We start from the raw sequence: 20,379 nt of genomic DNA on the forward strand, positions 1-20,379 counted from the left end.
TAAGGTTTGAATGTGTAGGGGGTTTGTGCATGTCGATGGCTAAAAAAACATGAATGTCCACCTATATACCATTATTATAGTGACTTGTTCCTTTTCAATCATTCAAGCGCGCCTAATGTTCTCGGTAAAAATAAGTACGACAGATACTGCCATTTTCAACATGACCCGTGGACCAATAAACGGCAATACAGCTATCAAATCGTATTGATTCGCTGAAGAGCGATGCCAAAAAAAAAAAAAAAAAAAGAAAGCCGAATTTTATTCATTTTGCATATAACACAAGATATACTAACGCAATATCTAAAATAATCTTGTTTCAAAAGTATATTTTTATAATATGATAATAAAATAAAATTCCCTTATGCAATTCACGAAAGTTCTTGAGAAAATTTTGAAAATCTAGTATTTGAATAGATTTGTTTCGTCATAAAATAACTCGTAGAAAAACAGAAATACCTGATTTGTGTCGATGCGATCGTTGTGTATCAAAATGTTTTCGAAAATAATTTCAGTTTTTTTCTCTTATCCGAAATTTCTTGTTTGCTCAGAAAAAATCAAATAAATGTTGATGTGAACGTGATTAAGTATGAAAATTTCGATGAATGTAATAAACTTTTATGTGATGTAGAATTTATTCAAAAAGGCTGAAAATTTCAACGAAGTGTGAAAGTTACGGAAGAGTTTGTAAATATATAAATTTTCTCTCAATTTTCATCTTTATGAATAGACGTCACAAAAATATTATTATACGAAAAACAAAACTATTTCAAAATCATTTTTAACAAATATAAAAACGAGTGAAACATTGACATGATATAGAGCAATGCTATTGTAATAACATGTTATTTCTACAAAACTATTTTTTTTCCATACCGTGAATCGAGGTAACTTTAGGAAAAACACTATTTTCATATTTGAAATTATGTGGCGGTGCTGAGTTTTCATGCTATCATCCGTTCTTGATCTCGAATTATTCACAATAATGAGTAGAATGCGTTGATGTGCTTAAATATATTCTGAGTGATGCTGCTGATTGTAGGCACAAAAAATGTTTTTAAGAAACAAACTAAAAAAATTACCAACTTTTTATTGTAAAACTCCTGTACAGGTTCAACAGGCTGGTATCGGGGAAACATTCAGACAAGAGTGTCAACAAAAAGTTGGGGTAGGAATCAGACTAATATGGCTTTTAGAGCAGAAAAAAGACTTGTTTGATAGTTACCCCGTTATAACTTTAGTACAACAAAATTGTCTTTTCCTATTTGTTTTATAAACAATTTAAAATAATCGGGCATGTTAAGCAAGCTGAGGGTTGCAGCTGCACCACCCTCCCTCCAGAAATCACGTTGTTAACAATCACAGTACGGATACTGTATTGAAAGTTGTGCAATTCTTGTCCTAAAGTTACCCCAGTTTACGGTATCAGTTTTTTAGTGACCCGAGTGCCTTTACATTTTTTTCACTGTTCAAATTTATTGAATCCAAGAAAATTCCATTGACATTTGAAAGCAGAAAATACATGTTCATATACTGAAGCTGAAATTCAAATTCATGACTCTGTACAGTGCTAATAATTCTCCATACTTTTTTGTGATATTACTTATGGAATCATAAATAGAATGTATAATAGCATGTCTGATACCTGTCTTCAATGAGGAACATGTTGTTATCGGAGGCAACGCAAGTGCCTTTTGTAGAGAAAACACTGCCTTCAATACGGATGGCAGATGGCCATCCTTTCTGAAACCACTTGCCGGTAACTTGTTTTGGGAACTGACATCCTTGCAAAGCTACATAAGAAACAAAAATTACGAATAATTATTATGTATTACTGATATACATTGTATTATAAAATCATTCTAACAAAAATTTTATAACATTTCTTGAAAAAATATACATTACTTGTATGGACTTTTCTTGTCCTTTTTTTGTTATATTTAACAGAAATTCCGGTCTGCGTTTCGGACACATAAAGCGTTTACTTAACCACGTTACTTAACCTTTACTTAACCACGTTACTTAACCTTTACTTAACCACGTTACTTAACCTTTACTTAACCACGTTACTTAACCTTTACTTAACCACGTTACTTAACCTTTACTTAACCACGTTACTTAACCTTTACTTAACCTTTACTTAACCTTTACTTAACCTTTACTTAACCACGTTACTTAACCTTTACTTAACCACGTTACTTAACCTTTACTTAACCACGTTACTTAACCTTTACTTAACCACGTTACTTAACCTTTACTTAACCACGTTACTTAACCTTTACTTAACCACGTTACTTAACCTTTACTTAACCACGTTACTTAACCTTTACTTAACCACGTTACTTAACCTTTACTTAACCACGTTACTTAACCTTTACTTAACCACGTTACTTAACCTTTACTTAACCACGTTACTTAACCTTTACTTAACCACGTTACTTAACCACGTTACTTAACCTTTACTTAACCACGTTACTTAACCTTTACTTAACCACGTTACTTAACCACGTTACTTAACCTTTACTTAACCACGTTACTTAACCTTTACTTAACCACGTTACTTAACCTTTACTTAACCACGTTACTTAACGTTTACTTAACGTTGCTTATTATGAAATATACAGGGTGAAAACTCAAGTCCGTTTCACATCAAATAACTTTTAAACCGTTGGCTATAGAAACATAATTCATGACTTAGAAACATCTTAGATGTGTCATTTATATTTTACTTAAGGCCACATATGTACCGAGATATATAATTTAATTTTTTTATAAAATCCCCCGTCTTATACAACTTCCAGTAAGAAAGTTGTTGCCCTGTATCTCTTGAACCCAACAAAAAAAATCCATATTTCTGCGTGCAATATTCGTTGAAATAATTTAATTCAAAATTGTGGGAAGATATCGGGGAAGAATAGCATATTATGCTTACGATGAGCTTGTCCATTTGTTCATCTGTTTTCAGTGATTTTTAAATTCAAATACCTCAGAAAATATTCAATTTAAAATCATGTAATTTTTTTTGTTGATCCCAGGAAAGAAAGAGCAACAACTTTCTTATTGAAAGTTAGGGGACGGGGGAACGTATGAAAATCAAATTTTGTATTTTATAGGTACATATACGGCCCTCGGTGAAATAAATGACACGTGTAAGATGGGGACGTTATTTAGATAATTTTTCTAATTGAACGTATGTTTCTTTAGCCAACGATTTGCGAGTTATTTGAGGTGAAACGGACTTATGTTTTCACCATGTATATACGGTTAACCAAGTGATACGACTATATTTAATTAATCGAATAATTGTATCGAGTTACAGTTTGCTCTCAAAAAAAAAACAAAAAAAAACACAAACCTTCACAAACTTTACAATTTTGGCGTTACGCTTCAAAATTTAAGGTGAATAATCAATTGGTTGTATGGATATTCAAAAATAATTATAATGAAGAGTGTTCAATGTTGCAATACACTTTGACGGCGTCTAAATGAAGCTGTTTTCAATGCAATATCGATGTGATATAAGAGTCGTGTGAAGAACATATGAAGCACGCATTTTGGAAGTTCAACTCTTTGATAATATTTTTGACAGTCTTCCGCAACTATCATGCCACTTAAAGAATATCCACGGATGTTAAATGATGCCGTTTTGGATAATCTGTATTCAGTTAATTTATGCGAAGCAAAAAATAAAGTCAACGATTTTCAAGAACTTGCCGAGTTGAAAATTCCGTAAATGATGGATTCGGGGGGAAAAAAGAGGGTATCACGAGTCTTTAAATCTACGTAAACTCGACTCAGTATGCTAATGTTATTTGCTATAAGTGATCAAAGACGAAACCCACAGTCGGGAAATCGTCAAGTGTGTGTGTCTTTCAAGTTCTATCTTCAGAAGTGCATTGCCTAACTTATCTTAAAGAGGATCACGTAAGTGAGTGAAGAGAGAAGAAAAAATTTTTTTCTAAACTAACTCTTTTGAGATTAAATCTGCTCTCGGGTATTGATTTTGCAATTTAATGGTCTAAAAACATTTGATGGAAATTCTGGGATAGGTTGCTGCTGCTCTATCGGATTCCGATAAGAACCGAAATTACCATTCCGCTCACATTCCAAGTAGAAGTGCTCTTTTTCGAAAGAATGTCCAAAAATCGGGTAACATCTCTGCAAGTGGTGCAGAAACAGGCGGATATATCATACGATTTTCCAACATTCTTATAGCTCATAAGTATCCTAGCCAGGTGATAACAGTGACCAGGAGCAGGTGTCGACATTTTCTGAGGGGCAGAATACCATTTGTATCATTTTATCGGATATCTAAAAGTATATCAGATTCTTAACTAGTTTCGCTGACGACCTGTTCACTTTCAAAACCGGCTCAGGTGTTTTCTGTCCGATAAGTAGCTGGTGATTTCAGTTTTTCGAAAACGAGTTATTTTCTAATAACTGGTATGATTTTGGTCTCTTTCCTATTATTTAAAAATAAAAGAACGACAAATATATTTTTCAGCTACTTTCTATCTTGAAAATAGCTGACTAGTTCAATATTGAAAAAAAATCAATACGGTGATCATTGTCTGACAAAGAAAAGAAGCGTGTACAAATGAAAATATATATAAATGATGGAATTCTGTGGTATATATAACACATAATAAAAAGATTATTGTGCGTGTTTGTGTGTTGTAAAATAGTAATATCAAATGGTAACAAGAAGCTTTGTGATACGCAATATCAGTTTCTGGAACGGTAATATACGTGTCTAGTACTTTGAAGATGAAATGAAACCGCAGCTGCACAGACAGTTGCGAAAAATATTTCGCAATATGTAATAAAATAGTATTTTGACCTCGTTTGAAATCTTGTATATTTGAAATTTCGATTTTTACTGCTACAAAAAATATTTAAGGTTAAAATGTTGTTTTCTTTTCTTGTATCTCATATTTTGTAGAATTCTTGATAATTTTTTTTCGATTTTTCCTTCAGTAAAAAAATATTTTCTTCTACAGACTCTGTAAATAGTATCACCAGCACAAGAAATAGATAGCCGAGTGAAATATCTCGCTGCAATGTCTCCAGGACATGTCGATCATGGGCGTCTTATCGGCTTGGCAGTCGGAAACTCAGGAAATGAAGTAAGATTCTTATCTGTTTTCTCGGTTGTCTTCATTGTCGTATTTTCGGTTTTCCATCGAAGCTTCACTGACAAAACTGAATTTGCTAAAACTATACTGGTATTTTTTGAATATGCATTATCTTAGAAATTTGTTTTTCAATTAATTCGAACGAAAGGTGAATTTCTAGCTTTGAATGTATTGAATCAAAAATCTGAATTATATCACAGAGAACTGTTAAAGATACTGATGGAAAATACTCAAAATAACAGAATTACAAAAAGATAATTGTTATCAAGATTTTGCATTGAGATCATACAATTTAGATTTTTATAACTAAATGAATTTTTATTGAACATGCACACCGTATATAAACATTTTTAGCTATAGCCATTACTATATAAAATATTACAAATTTAAAAACAGGAAAGACATTATAAACAATTTAATTTTTATCAATGAAGTCTCGATGCAATTTATTTCACCCAGTTTAAATAATTCAACTAGCTTATTATTTTATTTTTAGATAAATTGCTGAAATTATGTCATAATATTTATATTTCATTTCAAAAGCTATAGCTGACTATACGTTTTACTTAGACACTTTTTTATGTACACATGCTAAACGTTATTTGAGATTTAGTAGTTTATTTCATTTAATGATGGTTAAATAAAATAAATACAATACATTTATTTATTCCAGAATAATCTACAGGGTGATTATAAAATAACTTTGTCGATATACGAGCCCCTCGAGGTCGTAAAAACCAACGAATGCGAATGAAATTCGAGGTATTGGTGTTTCAGAGTATGCGCTTGAGAATGGAAATAGACAAACAATTCTAGCTATCGCAGGTACGGTTACAACAAGAACATTTCGGAAAATTCGAATAGTGATACTCGCTTTTATGCATTGCAAAGTCATCGGCGCAGTAAAAACCTTAAATGGCGTTAGAACGGTACCTGTTTCATCATAAACACGCACCGGCACTAGACGTAGACAAAAAAACATGTGGAAACAACTAATGGAGATCATATTACTGCCACAAGAAGTTCTCTACCGAAGGGTTAGCGCAACAACAACTTGATGAGATTTCTTTACTTTTTCTGCCTCCTGTGCTGGCGTTTATGGTGCTACAAATACCGTTCAAACATCATTCATGATATTTTTACTGCATCGATCAATTTCCAATGATCGTTGATCACTTTTGTCGCATCACGCTTTTTTATACTCACCGAGAGGTTGGTGCGATAACTTCTCGATGTGGGACTACATGCGGTAGCAATCTTTCTGGGGTCATGTCACCGTTTCTGTTGTATTTGCAATGCATAGAGGTCAGTATTAAATTATATATATTTTTTAAATATTTTAGCTGTCAACGTAAGCTGCGGGAGTTAGGGTTTTGTTTTTTCTTCATTCTCGAGCGCATATTTGAAAACGGCTATACCTCCGATTTCATTCACGTTGACTTTTGCAGCCGCTAGGGGCTAGTATATCATCAAAGTTATCTTATATATGACCACCCTGAATAATAATATAATAATAACATAATTATATTATTCTTATGCTGTGGTGGCTGTGGTGGTCGAGTGGTTATAGTGCGGACTCGTGATGCGAGGATCCGGGTTCGAACCCCACAGTGGTGGTCGGCTGAAGTTGGTTTTCTGTGGTTCCCAACTTCAAGGCGCAAATGCGAGCCGATCTCCCCGTTAAAAAGTCTCGCCACAGAGAGCAACAGTCCTACAACGGTAAATCATTCAACCATAACACTTCACTCATAGTTAGAAAAACTGGGGGCAGATGACAGCACTACACATGACAAGCATTACACAGAAACAAAACTTTACGTCAGGTTGCACTACACGTACACGCACATTCCCGCATGTACCGATTCGTTGGGGGGTTCTGCGTGGGGGGGGGTGCATGTGTGGTGTAGCAGTAGTAGGTAGGGCCTCCAAAAATTGGCTCGGGGATCCATGATGTTCTTAAGTCAGCCACCTCGTTGGGCAATTTGCCTGTTGTGGCGTCGTATTTGTATTTGTATTTGTATAAGTAGTACTGAGGTTGATAAGATGAAAAGTCCTATATATTTATAAATTTTATCTGATTCTACACCACGGAGTACACTTGTATAAGAAGAATAAAATCAACATCGTTTAGTGAAGAGTGAAATGGCGAAACATCCGAAACTGTTCGTAACAGTTTTTGAAAATCGATTTTTTTTTTCCTGTACCTTTTCTCACATCTTCATCAGGGACTTGATAGTCTTTACTGTCCAAACTTCCATTTCACTTGAAAGGATAAAGTGAAAAGTTCAAAATGAAGGGACATTGTAAAATTCGATCTGGCCAGTTTTACAACCACCGTAGAGATATGAAAAGAAAAAAAAGTCAATGTCGCACTTGCTTTTGTGTTTGAGCGTGACTGGCACATCTACAAGTACCTTGTTTCTGACATAGCGAGCAAAGTCCCCGAGGCTCGTAGGATATAAAGGAAAATTGCGGAGGTTCTGTCCATTCACTTGACACGGACACCTGTGGGACTGGGCATCCGTACTTCCTCTCTTGGGAAAAATGCTTTTTTTCCTGAACTCTTATTAGATTTCTCGGGATGTAATCTCGACTCCACATCATAATGTTTTTAGAAAGAGCTATCGCATCATGTACTTTTTTGAGTTTTGAAGCCAGAAGTTTTTATTAAAAAAAATTGTTACGAAATTCAAGAGACTATATATATATATGTAAGTAGATTTTATATTCAAAGACTACTCTGAAACAGATGATATACAGGGTGTCCCATAAATTCGTAACTAGTTTAAAATTCATAAAAATAGGAGGAATTGGTATATTTGAATGTGGTTTTTGCGAAAAGTTCAATCTCAGAAAGGAGGATTTTTTGACGTGAATACGTTTCTTAAATCATCTGGTGGCACTGGGTTCGTTCGCAAAAAAAAAAAATTGTGTAATGAAATCATTTAAACGCTCATATCTTAGTGAGTATTCAGAATATATCAGTGTTTTTGATACCCTATGGTAGACTTCATTAAGACACATAAAATGATACCATTCTGGTTTTAATACGTCTTCTCTAGTTACTCTGGGTACTAGGTTCACGGCCCTCATTTGTAACAAAAATAATTTACTCTATATCTCAGTAGGATCACAACGCAAAGAGAAGCCAATGACATCATCTGGTAGATACGGTATTTTAAAGAAAAATACAATAGTACACTACTCTGGTTTTGATACCGCTTTTGGTCTGGACGCCTGGCTCGCGGTTCTCGTTTCGTAACGAAATTGTTTACGCTATATTTCAAGAGGTTCGCAACGCAAATAAAAGATGATAATGCCATCTGTTAGATATTTTTAAGACAAATACAATGATACCACTCTGGTTTCGATACGTCTTCTGGTCTGGGTACCAGGTTCGCGGCTCTCATTCAGAACAAAATTGTTTTCACTGTATCTCAGGAGGTTGAGAACGCAAATAGGCAACAATGGTGTTTGATAAATATTCCAAAGATAAATCCAATAATAAAGATTTTATTACATCAGTACCACGTGGCGTGGTTGTAAGATGCTCGTCTACCACCGTGAAGATTGTCGTCAGGTTCCAGGATCGAGCCGGGGGAAGAATATAAATAACTAGGTATTTTCCCTAACCAGCGTGAGTGGACCACCGGTAGATGGTGCCTTCATTTCAAACCCAACCCGCTACCGGCAGTAAATTCCCTATAGCGATATGGCCGGGGATGGTGTCTTGTGAAGTGCAGTACCTATCACGTGATTCAAGACGTAAAGAACGTATTCATGTCAAAACTTACGACCGTGTCTATGACACAACCTACCCCAATCTTTTTTTTTGGTGCAGAAACAGAAATTAGTTCAAATTTTGGACAGGACACTGCACTTAAGCAAATCAACCGAATACCTTCACAGAACCTTTCTTAAATCTCTATTCCGTTATCGAAACTCCCGTAAAGCTTCAGCCACTGATTTTTGGCTGAGGTAAAACAACTACACCAATAGTGACAATCGACCAATGTCAACATCACAATAAAAATTTTAGATAAGCATCAGTGACATAAAAATTCCGAAATTTTTCTTTGATTTGTATATTTCCAGTGATTTTTCTCCTGCAGAATTTTTTTTCTCCGCCAAAAACAATATCTCTTCGTTTGAAACTAACTTTTCACAAATCACATTCATACCATTTCCTTCATTATTTTTTAAATTAAAGTTTAAACTATTTATGAATTCATGGAACATGTTTGAAAAAAAAAATGAAATCGAATAATATATTCTTTCAGAAATTTTAGAAAAAGGGAGATTGGAATTATTTCTACGTGCTATGAAGGAGAAAACAGAAAATATTTTTGAACACGACAATTGCTACAGTTGGGGGTTCTGTGATACATGTGCTAAAAATGTTATCGAAAAATTATATTATAAATTCATAAAAATTCTGTCATTCCTCTACTGGCTGCTCATTACACCGGAAAAAGTGCAGAAACATTATCTTCTTTGAAACAGAAATTTTTATTTTATTTTCTTTAATTAAATTGACCCACTCGTGTATCCAAAGAAGATTTCCTTCAATATCGAAGCCTACGATCAATTGCCGTTTCTTTTATAGTTTTTCACGGAAGACATTTTATGCAAACTTGAAAGAAATTTTAATACTCCTTTTATTTCGCTCAAATTAAACTTCGAATCACTTCGGTGAATTTATATAAAAAAAAATGGTGTAACAGATGCATTTTGTATAAGAAGAATATTAATGTTTCATGTATTCTCCTGATTTCAGAAACGAAGCAGCTAGCTATAAAAATGCTCCGTTGTCGTATTTTTTGTCAAATTTTTAACGCGGCTCACTCTTTTTGATTATTTTGGTACCAAGTGTTTGCCTGTTAGACACAGTTCCGCTCAAAATACGACCGATGGTAGAATGAAGTATATAAACTACACACGGTGCATCGCAAGTAGGGGATATGACATTTTACTGGTGAACCCTTGACCCTAGAGGTATACTTTCAATTAGAAAAAAAGTTTCCAAAGAACGTGTAGTACTTTGATATGTTATTCATGTTGCAAGGGTTTGTATAGGTGTTAAAATAAAAAAAATTCCAAAATTTTCGAGAGGGAGCTTGTTAAACTCACAGGACGACGATTCGATACGGTATTTCTAATGCCTCTTTTAAATATCCGAACCACATTAGCAAGCTTCCAATCCCCTGGGACAAAACCCTCAGCAACACTACTTCTGTAAATATGTGCAACTGGCCCCAACAGTTCATTGGCACATTCTCTAAGGAGTATTGAATAAATACCATCTGGTCCTGGCGCTCGGCCAGCACATACATGCTTTAGAAGTTTTAGGATGTTCGCATCTTCTACTTGAATTCCGTTGAAGATTTTGTCACCCCATGACACACACGTGCTTTGGATATCATCTTCCCTATTAAAAACCGAAAATGTCATTACAAGCCCTACACATGCCATCATTGCTCTCTACCCTAGATCCTTCTATTGAGGGGGGACCAACTGTCTCTTCACATCGATTGTTGACATATTTGTAAAATGATTTTGGGTCAGCGCCAATATTATCTGCCAGCCTAGATCCTAATTTTATTTCTCCTTTTTTATTTTCCTAATCATCCTCTTCAATGCACTTCTCTTTTCAATAAATGCTGACAGGTTATCAGTTCTACGTTTGTATTCTCTGAATGTCTTTCTATTTTCAATATAAAGATTATGCACGTTATCCGTGAACTAAAGGGGATCTGATGAGCAAACCCGCTTTTTACAATAAAAGGGTATGACATCATGCAAAACAGAGGAGAGTTTTGCTCTGAATTCTTCCCACTGACTTAGCACACCCATGCCACCGTTGATTCAAAGTTGATTCTTGGAAAACAAGGTTATTTTTAACACTTTTATTGTTCGATTTATCCGCGAAGAAGCTACAAAAAAGTTGTCACCAACTCAAATATGTTCAACAACATCCTCGAAACTAATGGCAATCAAATCCTAAATAGTAGCTTCTGAAACCTGCTGATACACGAAATTATCGAGCACCAACTTAAGAAAATTTCTCACATTGATTTCTAGCCGATAGGTTCTCCCAATTGATACCCGGATAACTCAAATCCCCTAATAATGTATTACTACCCTCTTATGTTTACACATGTACGAAATTTTTTCATGAAGCTTGGAGAAGTAGTTTGTGTGAATTGCAATTCGGTGGGTAATAGTAGACTTCTACAATAAGCTATAAGCTTATATCTTCTAAAAAAATCTTAATTATTACCAAACGACCTGGTGTTTATTAGTACACATTTTAATTTGCCCTGTGATTTAGTGTCAATAGAGAAGCCATCAGAGTCAGAAGTGGGTAGTTCCCTGTCAATGCTGCTTTTATTATCATTAACTAATCCGCATTAGTTGATTTCTGTGGCTGATAGGGGCTGGTATATCGGCAAAGTTGTTTTATGACCAGCCTGCATATCCGCTGCATGAATCTGAAACAAATGTTCTGATTATAAGTTGGCTTTTGTTTATCCTGAAGATGTGAAACGAATTATGTAAATTATCCATAATATATCATGTTTAACGTAATTCATTAATTACTTTCGCACACACTTGATGTGCCGTAACGTCGATGGCAAAGGATAATTCGATTTGGAAAAAGAAGACATAAGGAGGAAACAAAATAGAAACCACAAAAAACTTTGGTGCTTGAGGAATGAAATATGAACAAACATGTCTCCGATGGGGAAATAAAGTCACGTTTTCTTGCATAGTAAATGAGCCCAGTGTATAAATATTATGCTCCAGTGTCATTTTTAAAACGTGTCTAGAGCTGTCATCAACAACATAACTTAACTTCAGCAGTCGTTTTCATGAATATAGAAAAGAAATTCAATTGCAAGAATACAGTAAAACCTCGCTACAACGATATTCAATGTAATAATAAACCTTTCTTAAAAGCTATTTTTTCTAATCTTGTATAGAATTGTTTTAACCTAATTTGAAATCCCTCTCAATATACTCTTTTGCAAAAAAAAAAACAAAAAAACCACGAAGCACTATGAAGAAATTGACTGTTTTTATTGAAACTAAACATGTGTAAAGCTCATACACAGATATTGAAATGACTAAAAATTCAAAAGCGGTAGGACCCATCAATGGCTAGCAATTTCACATTGAATTCAGTAATTGGTGAAATCCTCCCTGGCGGCGATGCATGCTTGCATATGTCGATGTTAGGAGTGATAAAGAATCCTAATCTTATCTTGCGATACATTCTGCCAGTCGTTCATCAATTGTTGCTCCAGATCTGTGACATTTTGGAGTGCCCGAATCTGGTGGCCTATCATGTCCCATACATGTTTGATTGACGAAAGGTCCGGTGACCTTGATGGCCAAGGAAGAGTATCAGCAGCACGGAGGCAGTCCAGAGATATGTGATGCCAATCTGCTGGCAGCCATGGTGATCGGCTGCGACACCACTGTAGACGACTCTGCCGATGTTGTGTTAAAGGCAGACGTCTTACAGGCTGCTGTGAGCGTAACGCCGCCTCAGCCAAGTATCGTGAAATGGTGGAAAGTACCACGGGTGGTATGGAAGACGCTGTAGCAAGTTGGATAGATGGTGCCGTTAGGGCAGTTAGGGACTGTCGCACAATCATCAGATCTTGCCTCGCATTTGTGTACCTTGGCTTTCCAGAGCCTTCATGCCGTTGATGAGTTCCTTGCAGCAACCATTACTGCCAGCACATTTGCACAGCCGTGTCCGTACGGTGCAAGTGGCGGCCTATTGCTCGGTATGACCAGCCAATTTTACGCATCCCGACTATGCGACTACGTTCAAAGTCGTTGAATTGGCTATAAGGTCTTTGACAACGCCGTAGCAGCATTATTGGTTGTGTCTCCAGGGAACCTGCTAACGCCCACAACGAGAAAAGATAAACCGTATACGATTGTTACCTGTTTTATACAATGCTAGTTGCGCAGTAGAAACGAGCGCTATGCCCGAAGTTAACATTCATTGGTCTTAAAAATGTAATCACTTGCACACTTTGCATGAAGAAATTAGCATGCGAAATTTCGAGAAGATCGAATTATTTTTTAGGGGTGCTTCGTTTTGTTTTTTTTTGCAAAAGAGTATGACGATGTCCTTCACTACGATAAACCATTTGTAACTATATAATTTTTTTCAAGAGATTTTCAAACCATTACAGCGATACTTTTTATAATCTTGCTTTAAATTACCTTCGACATATTTTTAAACACCCGACTAGTTTTGTTATTCCAAGGGCAGTGACATTAAAATTTTTCACCACCTGGCGCTTCAACATGTTAATGAAGTTGCCGTTTTTTGATACTTTTTCCGTAAAATACAGAAGTGTAGTGCGACTAATCCCTTCACATTGTGGAACACCTATAACAGCATTTAATTAATTAATTAATCAATTATAATTTCGTGTAGCCGATAAACACTCATAAATGTAATTTGTGGTGGTACTAAAAACTTCAATTAAGAAAACAGCGTAAATTTGGTGGCGGCTGATGATGATGCTGCTTCTTGTGTGAGGATATTTTTTCCTGGTTCGCAGAATATCGTTACATCAAGATTTCACTGTGGTTTTTTACAATAGCTCTTTGTTCAACCCTTCATATTTCATGCGTGCAGGAAATGCGGTATTGTGGAATAGTCGGGTAATATGGATAAACCGGATTTTTTCTGCCTTCAGGTATTGTCCCAGAATGAAACAGTGATTAACTAATCTTCAAAATGCTCCCCATGATGCTAGAATCAGTACCGCTCGGTTGTCACCATCATATCGGCTGCTAGAAAAGAAAAAATATTTGTTTTCCCACTTAACTTTTTTTTTACTTTGGACAGTTTTCAAAAGTGTTAGTTGCTTATTGGAAGAGAGCCTAATAATTTGAATCTAACCACAATGTTGTATGCACATCACAAGTGTTGTATTTTATTGTGTTCTGTTCATTTCCTAGCTAATTATTTTTCCCGGTTAGATGAGCCGCTATTTCTTCAAAGATTATATATATGTGTCGGGTAATATGGGATGTACTAATAGTCATCTGATTTGGAGTAGAACATATCTCCAAGACGTAAAGTTTAGAAACATAGAAAAGGAGAGGTCTTGGAGTAATGTGTGTCCGGTTCTTTATGGGTCCATCTTGACAGTCTTAGGACAAACAAGGAAGTCATCTGTGACTCTTATAAACAGACTATGACCACATCATCTACCACAAAAAAGATGACATTTTTAGTTTTTTTTTTCTTTTTTCATTTTCATTTTTCTTTTCCATCCTCCTCCTCTAATCTTTTGTTGCCGGTTCATTTTGAATTCGACTCTTTCGTCTACAACAGTGAGTAACTCCAGCTATGAGGAGTTTTTCGTCTTTGTTTCGGCTACTGATGAAGGAACTACATATACGGGGTGATTATAAAAAAACTATCCCGACATATGGGCCCCTAACTATCATACCATTCACAGAAACTGAATGAAATTTTGGCATAAGGTATTTTGAGGTATGCGCTCAAGAATGATATGGAAAACAACAGTGTCACTCTAACAGTTACGGTTACAGTGAGAAAATTTCGAAAATTTCAAAAGGCATACTGTACTACTCCATACTGAAAAACACTAAATAGCGTTAGAATGGCACCTGTAGCACGGAAATCCCCGGAGCTAGGCAAGGAAAAAGTAAAAAGGACTTTGCCGTGCACCAGAGCATTAATGTTCGTTTCATTCGTCACACCGTTTCTTCGGCTGAGATCCCAGCCTGATTAGTCCTCCACAAGGTCATGTGGAAAATTTGTGAAACACAATAAAATGCTTTATTTTATGCTGCTTCTCTGTCCTTATTGGTTGTCATCACTTTTAGCCTATCTACCGCCGGTGATTTTAATGCTACAGTTGCCGTTCGAACGTTATTTAGGGTTTTTCACAATGGAGATCACATTCCAATACAAAAAACTTGGTGTTGCCTTTTGATATTTTCGAAATTTTCTCACTGTAACCGTAACTGTTAGAGTGACACTGTTGTTTTCCATATCATTCTTGAGCGCATACCTCAAAATACCTTATGCCAAAATTTCATTCAGTTTCTGTGAATGGTATGATAGTTAGGGGCCCATATGTCGGGATAGTTTTTTATAATCACCCTGTAGTTCCGAAACGCGCATAGCCGTGGTTCTTTTGTAATTTTGGGTTCATCTACGTCGGCTTTCAATTGTATCATCTAACCCAAAAGGTAATTCATTTCATTAAATATGGTTTCTGATCAATTGAAAATAGTTTTCTTCATTTTCAACCCAATATTCCATTTTACCCGACTAATTCCATATTATTCCCCCCAAAAAACGATTTTTTTCCATTTTTTTCTTGCAGAGACATGGTATTTGTTTGTAAGTACCATAAATGTGTCACAATGCAACGAGGAGAATTCAAATTCTATAGAAATACAGGTTTCAGGTTTCTATCATGTTTAAAATTGGAATAGTCGGAAAAAAAATAAAAATGATAATCCATATTATAACTTCCTATATTTACAGGGTGTTCCAAAAACACCGCTAATGTATTTTAGTAAAAATTAGTAACAAATCCCAAACAGGTATTTCATTGAAAACTACAATCAATGTTGGAAGTGCCCGCCCCAAACTTCTAGGGTGCAACGATGCCTTTTCGATAGCTGCCTATCTTTTGGGATACTACATGAACGTTACGAAATCACTGGACTCTTCAGTTAATTGTTGAGTCGGCTATCACGCACGGCTCACCAAATTTCTCACGGAAACCGTCTTCCCACTTCGTTAAACGATTTATTGTTCGAAAAATAATTATCGATAGTGTAACAACACTATTCTGAAAAAAAGAACCATGTTTACGTACACTCTCTCATGCGTTTGACACTACTACTGAACTCGCTCGTTACTCCAATAATAATTTCATATTACACACTTCAGTTTAGCATATGGTGGTTTTTCAGTGTTACTTACTCTTTCCATACTATATATAAAACGCGGATTATTTAAACTCCTACCGGCAGTTTTCTTCGGAGCCGGACGCTTGGCCGCGGCTGTGTGGCCGCAGCTATTTGGACGCGATACACATGGACACATAACGTTTGGATGCAGCTATTTGGACGCCGGACAATCAGTCGGATCATTACAATCATAAATTACTTCTTATTCATTTAATGTGCTCTTTAATAATAAATTTACGACTAGTAAAATGTAGCTGTAATTAATTACGTCTTATTTATTTAATGTTTACTTTAAATATATGAATAATAAAATGAATATAAAATAATAAAATTATGAGTAAATTAAAATATTTTTCACATATCACATGGTCAGTATTACACATCACATTTACAACAATTTCATATTACATGATCAATATTGCAAATCACAATAATAATGTAATTAAGTTGTAGCATAAATGATGAGCCTCGTAAGTACTCGATCATTCCCCCGATTACTGAAACTCATCACGATATTGAAAACTCTATTATCAGTTTTTTGATAGTTGTTCCGTTAAGTGTCGATGCGTAATTATTTGTGCGGGCTTCCTCATTCACAGTGCTCTTATAACAGGGCTAAATTGCTGGCTCAAACAGTGGCGGTTGTTTCTACATAATCTTCCGATGTAAGTGTCTTCTAAGTCATTTAATGCTGGTATTAAACAATTGTCATTAGTTGGCACATTGCCAGCTTCATTCATTTCTCGTAAAATGTCGATTGAACCCTCCATATTAGCCATAGGAACAAAAGCCAAAGCAGCAATCGTACGAGCATGTAGAGGAAAGTCCAAATCGCTGTTGTATCGATGGATAAGATGGTGTTCAGACGTGAGACGCTGCTTTATATTTTCCCTCGGCACTTTTTGCCATTCCCAAGCCTTCTTGAACATCGACACGCTGTCTTAGTTTCGTTAGCAACATATCTACCGAACAAAAAAAAAAGCTGCCCGTGATGTGCAAAAATGTTTTTGTTTCTCTTCGATGATACTGCTTCAGTCATGTTAAAATAAACAATGGAAACACGCGTTACAATGGCCGATACTTGTAATGAAATAAATGCTTCATCCTTCGCAATTCCCTCCTTCAATTATCTCCATTTGAAAAGCTAGAAAAATGAAGATTTCATCTATACCAACCAATTCAAACTTCTATTTATGGAAAACATTCTCTCATATATTGTATGTTATACCGATTACATATTTATCATAACATTACACGAGATATAGGGATTGTGGAACTACTATTCAAATATTCCTGTCATGTCCTTCAATGAGCATCCAAGGAGAAAACGTGCTACCTGTACAGATGGAAGTCATTTCGACATCTGCCTTGTTTATCTCACGCTTTCCGTTTGCGCGCTGTCTTTGGATATTATTGTTTTTCACCATATTTTGAGATCATACATTTTGCGTGAGCAGGAAATCTGGCACAAGTTCAGAACTATTCCACCCATGTTCTCGTGCAAAATATAAACTGAGAAATACATAAGACATATATTCTTGCGCAGAATTTAAATTTCAGATGAGCTATAAGGCAGAATGGCTATTTGGCGATATGACGCAAGGTGATGTATATGTTCGTGCTGAAGAAGATATTCCAAGAGTTGTATTCCATTTTTTTCTTTTCCATGAAGCCGAAGCCGAAAACGTACTCACACGATCGGAATAAATCGACTAAATTCTTGAGTCGGTGAAAAATATTTCTTGTGCAATAAACGTACATCTCACGGAAGAGAAACTGACTCAACACAGTAGTGTTAGGAAGACTGAAAATATTTCGTGTAATCTAACAGCGAACAAATCTCCTGAGAGGATTTTTTTGGTATTCATAATTTCTCTTATAACATTGAGAAAAAATACTCTCCCTCTTGTTTTTGATTTTTCCAACGTGAAAAACAGAAATTAGTGAAATAAAACTATTTAGATCGAACCCAACCCATATTTAACGCAATAAATATTCAAACACCAATAAAGTCGAAGTGTGATTATGACATGGATTTGTGAGCTAGATAGAGATAAGAGTCTCGATCTTAAATTCCCACATTCAAACCCAAAATCTGGAATTCTGACTGGAACCAGTCTCGTCACATGCTTTTTATAATTATTTGTTCAAGTATGCAGTACAAACGTACGTAGGCGTAATACATTTACATCGAGATGATACTTCTAACGCAATTTCAAGTGGAAAATATGCGATAGAAAAATTCCAGAAAATTCCATCATTTATTTTTTATTTGAGGGAAAAAAAACCTAGTTTAATATCTAAAAGAAAACCATACACAGATACAACAGCGAATATGATACATTTTTCGTCTGAAAAATTATAATGTCCTATATCTAATATTGGAGAAAAAACAAAACCTCATACTTGAAACTTCTGATAAAATATACGAAAAACAGTATGTCTTCCATACTCATGAGATGTGAAGCACATTAGAAATAAATAGATTTCATGACAAACGATACTTGACAAACATGTTCGTCATGCGACAAAATATCGTGACGGAATCCTATTGCCAGTGAATGTTTTTCGGATAACTCAGAAAAACGCTCGTGTTTTGACTTATCAGGAAACAAATCGCATTCACATTTTTTTCTTGCAAGTAAATGGTTCTATTTCGTGCAAGCTCTCATTTACCCATGTGTAAAATAACGTATTTTCATTCAGTTTCTCAAAACTAATGATCTTTTTGATGAGTTCAAACGAAAAATATAAGCTTTTTATTCTAAATTTCTATGGTGCTATCTTTTTATTTTCACTTTTCTTTTTTTTATAAATATACTCAATGACATTGAGATATTTGAAAAAAAAAGAAGTAAATTGATTATATGAGCTATTTATCGACTTTGGATCCAGTTAGTTAAATTATATTAAAAAAATGAAAACAGAAACCATTTAAGTTACTGTTCTGCATAAAGTAATCAAGTATTTAAACGAAAGGGCATAAACCAATGAGAATATTCCACGATTCCAGTGGTTCACGTACTTGAAACTCTGAAATCATTACGAAAATTATTCTAGTGCATAAATTTTATAATCAGGAAGCTTTAAGTTTCATCAAGTTGATGAAGAATGCTTATTGTGTTACGTGTGTGGTCTCGTATTCTTAACGGAAAGACTCTTTAAGAATCAATGTCGATATGCTCCTATTTTCTGCAATTACGTTTTACTTTTTAAATTCCATTGATTAAGTTAATGGTTTTATGAAATGAAAATTTTTAAGATTTGCTATTATGATCGCTCAAATGAAAATCGTTTCAGTGAAATTTTTTTACATATGACAAGAAATATTTGATGGCAAGGCAAAATGTAAACAAATATAGTGCAACCTCGATAACTCTACATGTATTAGATCCTTGGTTAGCACAATACTAAACACAATGGGGAAATAACTCTCTAACTCGACATATGACGACCACAATCCGATTAAGCCGACTACGATTTATACTGCGTTAATGACAACTCCTTTTCAAAAATTTCCTATGTTTTGATCAGTTCGAAAAATTTTACTTAATCACTCTTGTGTGCTTCGAAAATTCTATGCGTAAATGTTTCTGCCGTATTTGTTGATTGATATGTGTTCTCCCCTACACATTAGGGTACGGTTACTTCCCTCTATTCCCCCGTTTGGAATCTGAAAACTCAACGTTTGGACTACGAAAGCTGCAGATAAACGAAAATCTTTACTGTGTGGATATTTTCGAGAGATGTTGGAGAAAGCTAGATTGAAATGCTTCAAGTGAGGGGAGGAACGTTAGTTTATATATATATACTAGACAATATATATATTGACCGCTTACGCATAATTAATAGTAGAGATCTTCCGGAAATCAAAATATTTGAGATTTTCAATACGGAAACTTTTTGCATAGAAAATTTCAGATAAAATCATTTTTTGTATAGACGATGCAATGTAGAATTTTTCAACAGGCACATAAACAATTTTTAAAGATTGTTAAATGTGAAATGAAGAAAACTTCTCACTAATTCGACATACGCTTAAGTCGAAACGTTTTCCAATACTCTTAGTCCTAGAAGCCATTCAAGTAAAAAAAAAGAAATCTCTACTTTCTGCAAAAATTAGGGAATTAGATTTTTTGCACGGTCCTCGAGCTTTATAGGTCATATATAGTAAATTTTTTCCCATCGACATGGGAAACAACCGACAAAAAATCCGACCGAGTGATAGCTAATTAAAGTTAAAGCATCTTTTTTCGTG

At 35.0% G+C, this 20,379-nt stretch overlaps 1 protein-coding gene across 2 annotated transcripts in view; it reads right to left on the reverse strand.

The window, feature by feature from the left end:
- Positions 1–20,379, reverse strand: part of LOC149085391 (uncharacterized) — a 190,143-nt gene that overhangs the window by 71,996 nt on the left and 97,768 nt on the right. For both annotated transcript variants that reach the window (XM_089233382.1, XM_089233383.1), the window contains exon 2: positions 1,643–1,790. In XM_089233382.1, the coding sequence (XP_089089508.1) occupies positions 1,643–1,790 (148 nt within the window). The remainder of the gene's footprint in view (positions 1–1,642; positions 1,791–20,379) is intronic.

The sequence above is a fragment of the Pholcus phalangioides genome, unplaced genomic scaffold (genome assembly GCF_987345545.1).
Source record: "Pholcus phalangioides strain wild (caught in Gottingen) unplaced genomic scaffold, Ppha-v1.0 ptg000007l_1, whole genome shotgun sequence".
Taxonomy (NCBI): Eukaryota; Metazoa; Arthropoda; class Arachnida; order Araneae; family Pholcidae; genus Pholcus; species Pholcus phalangioides.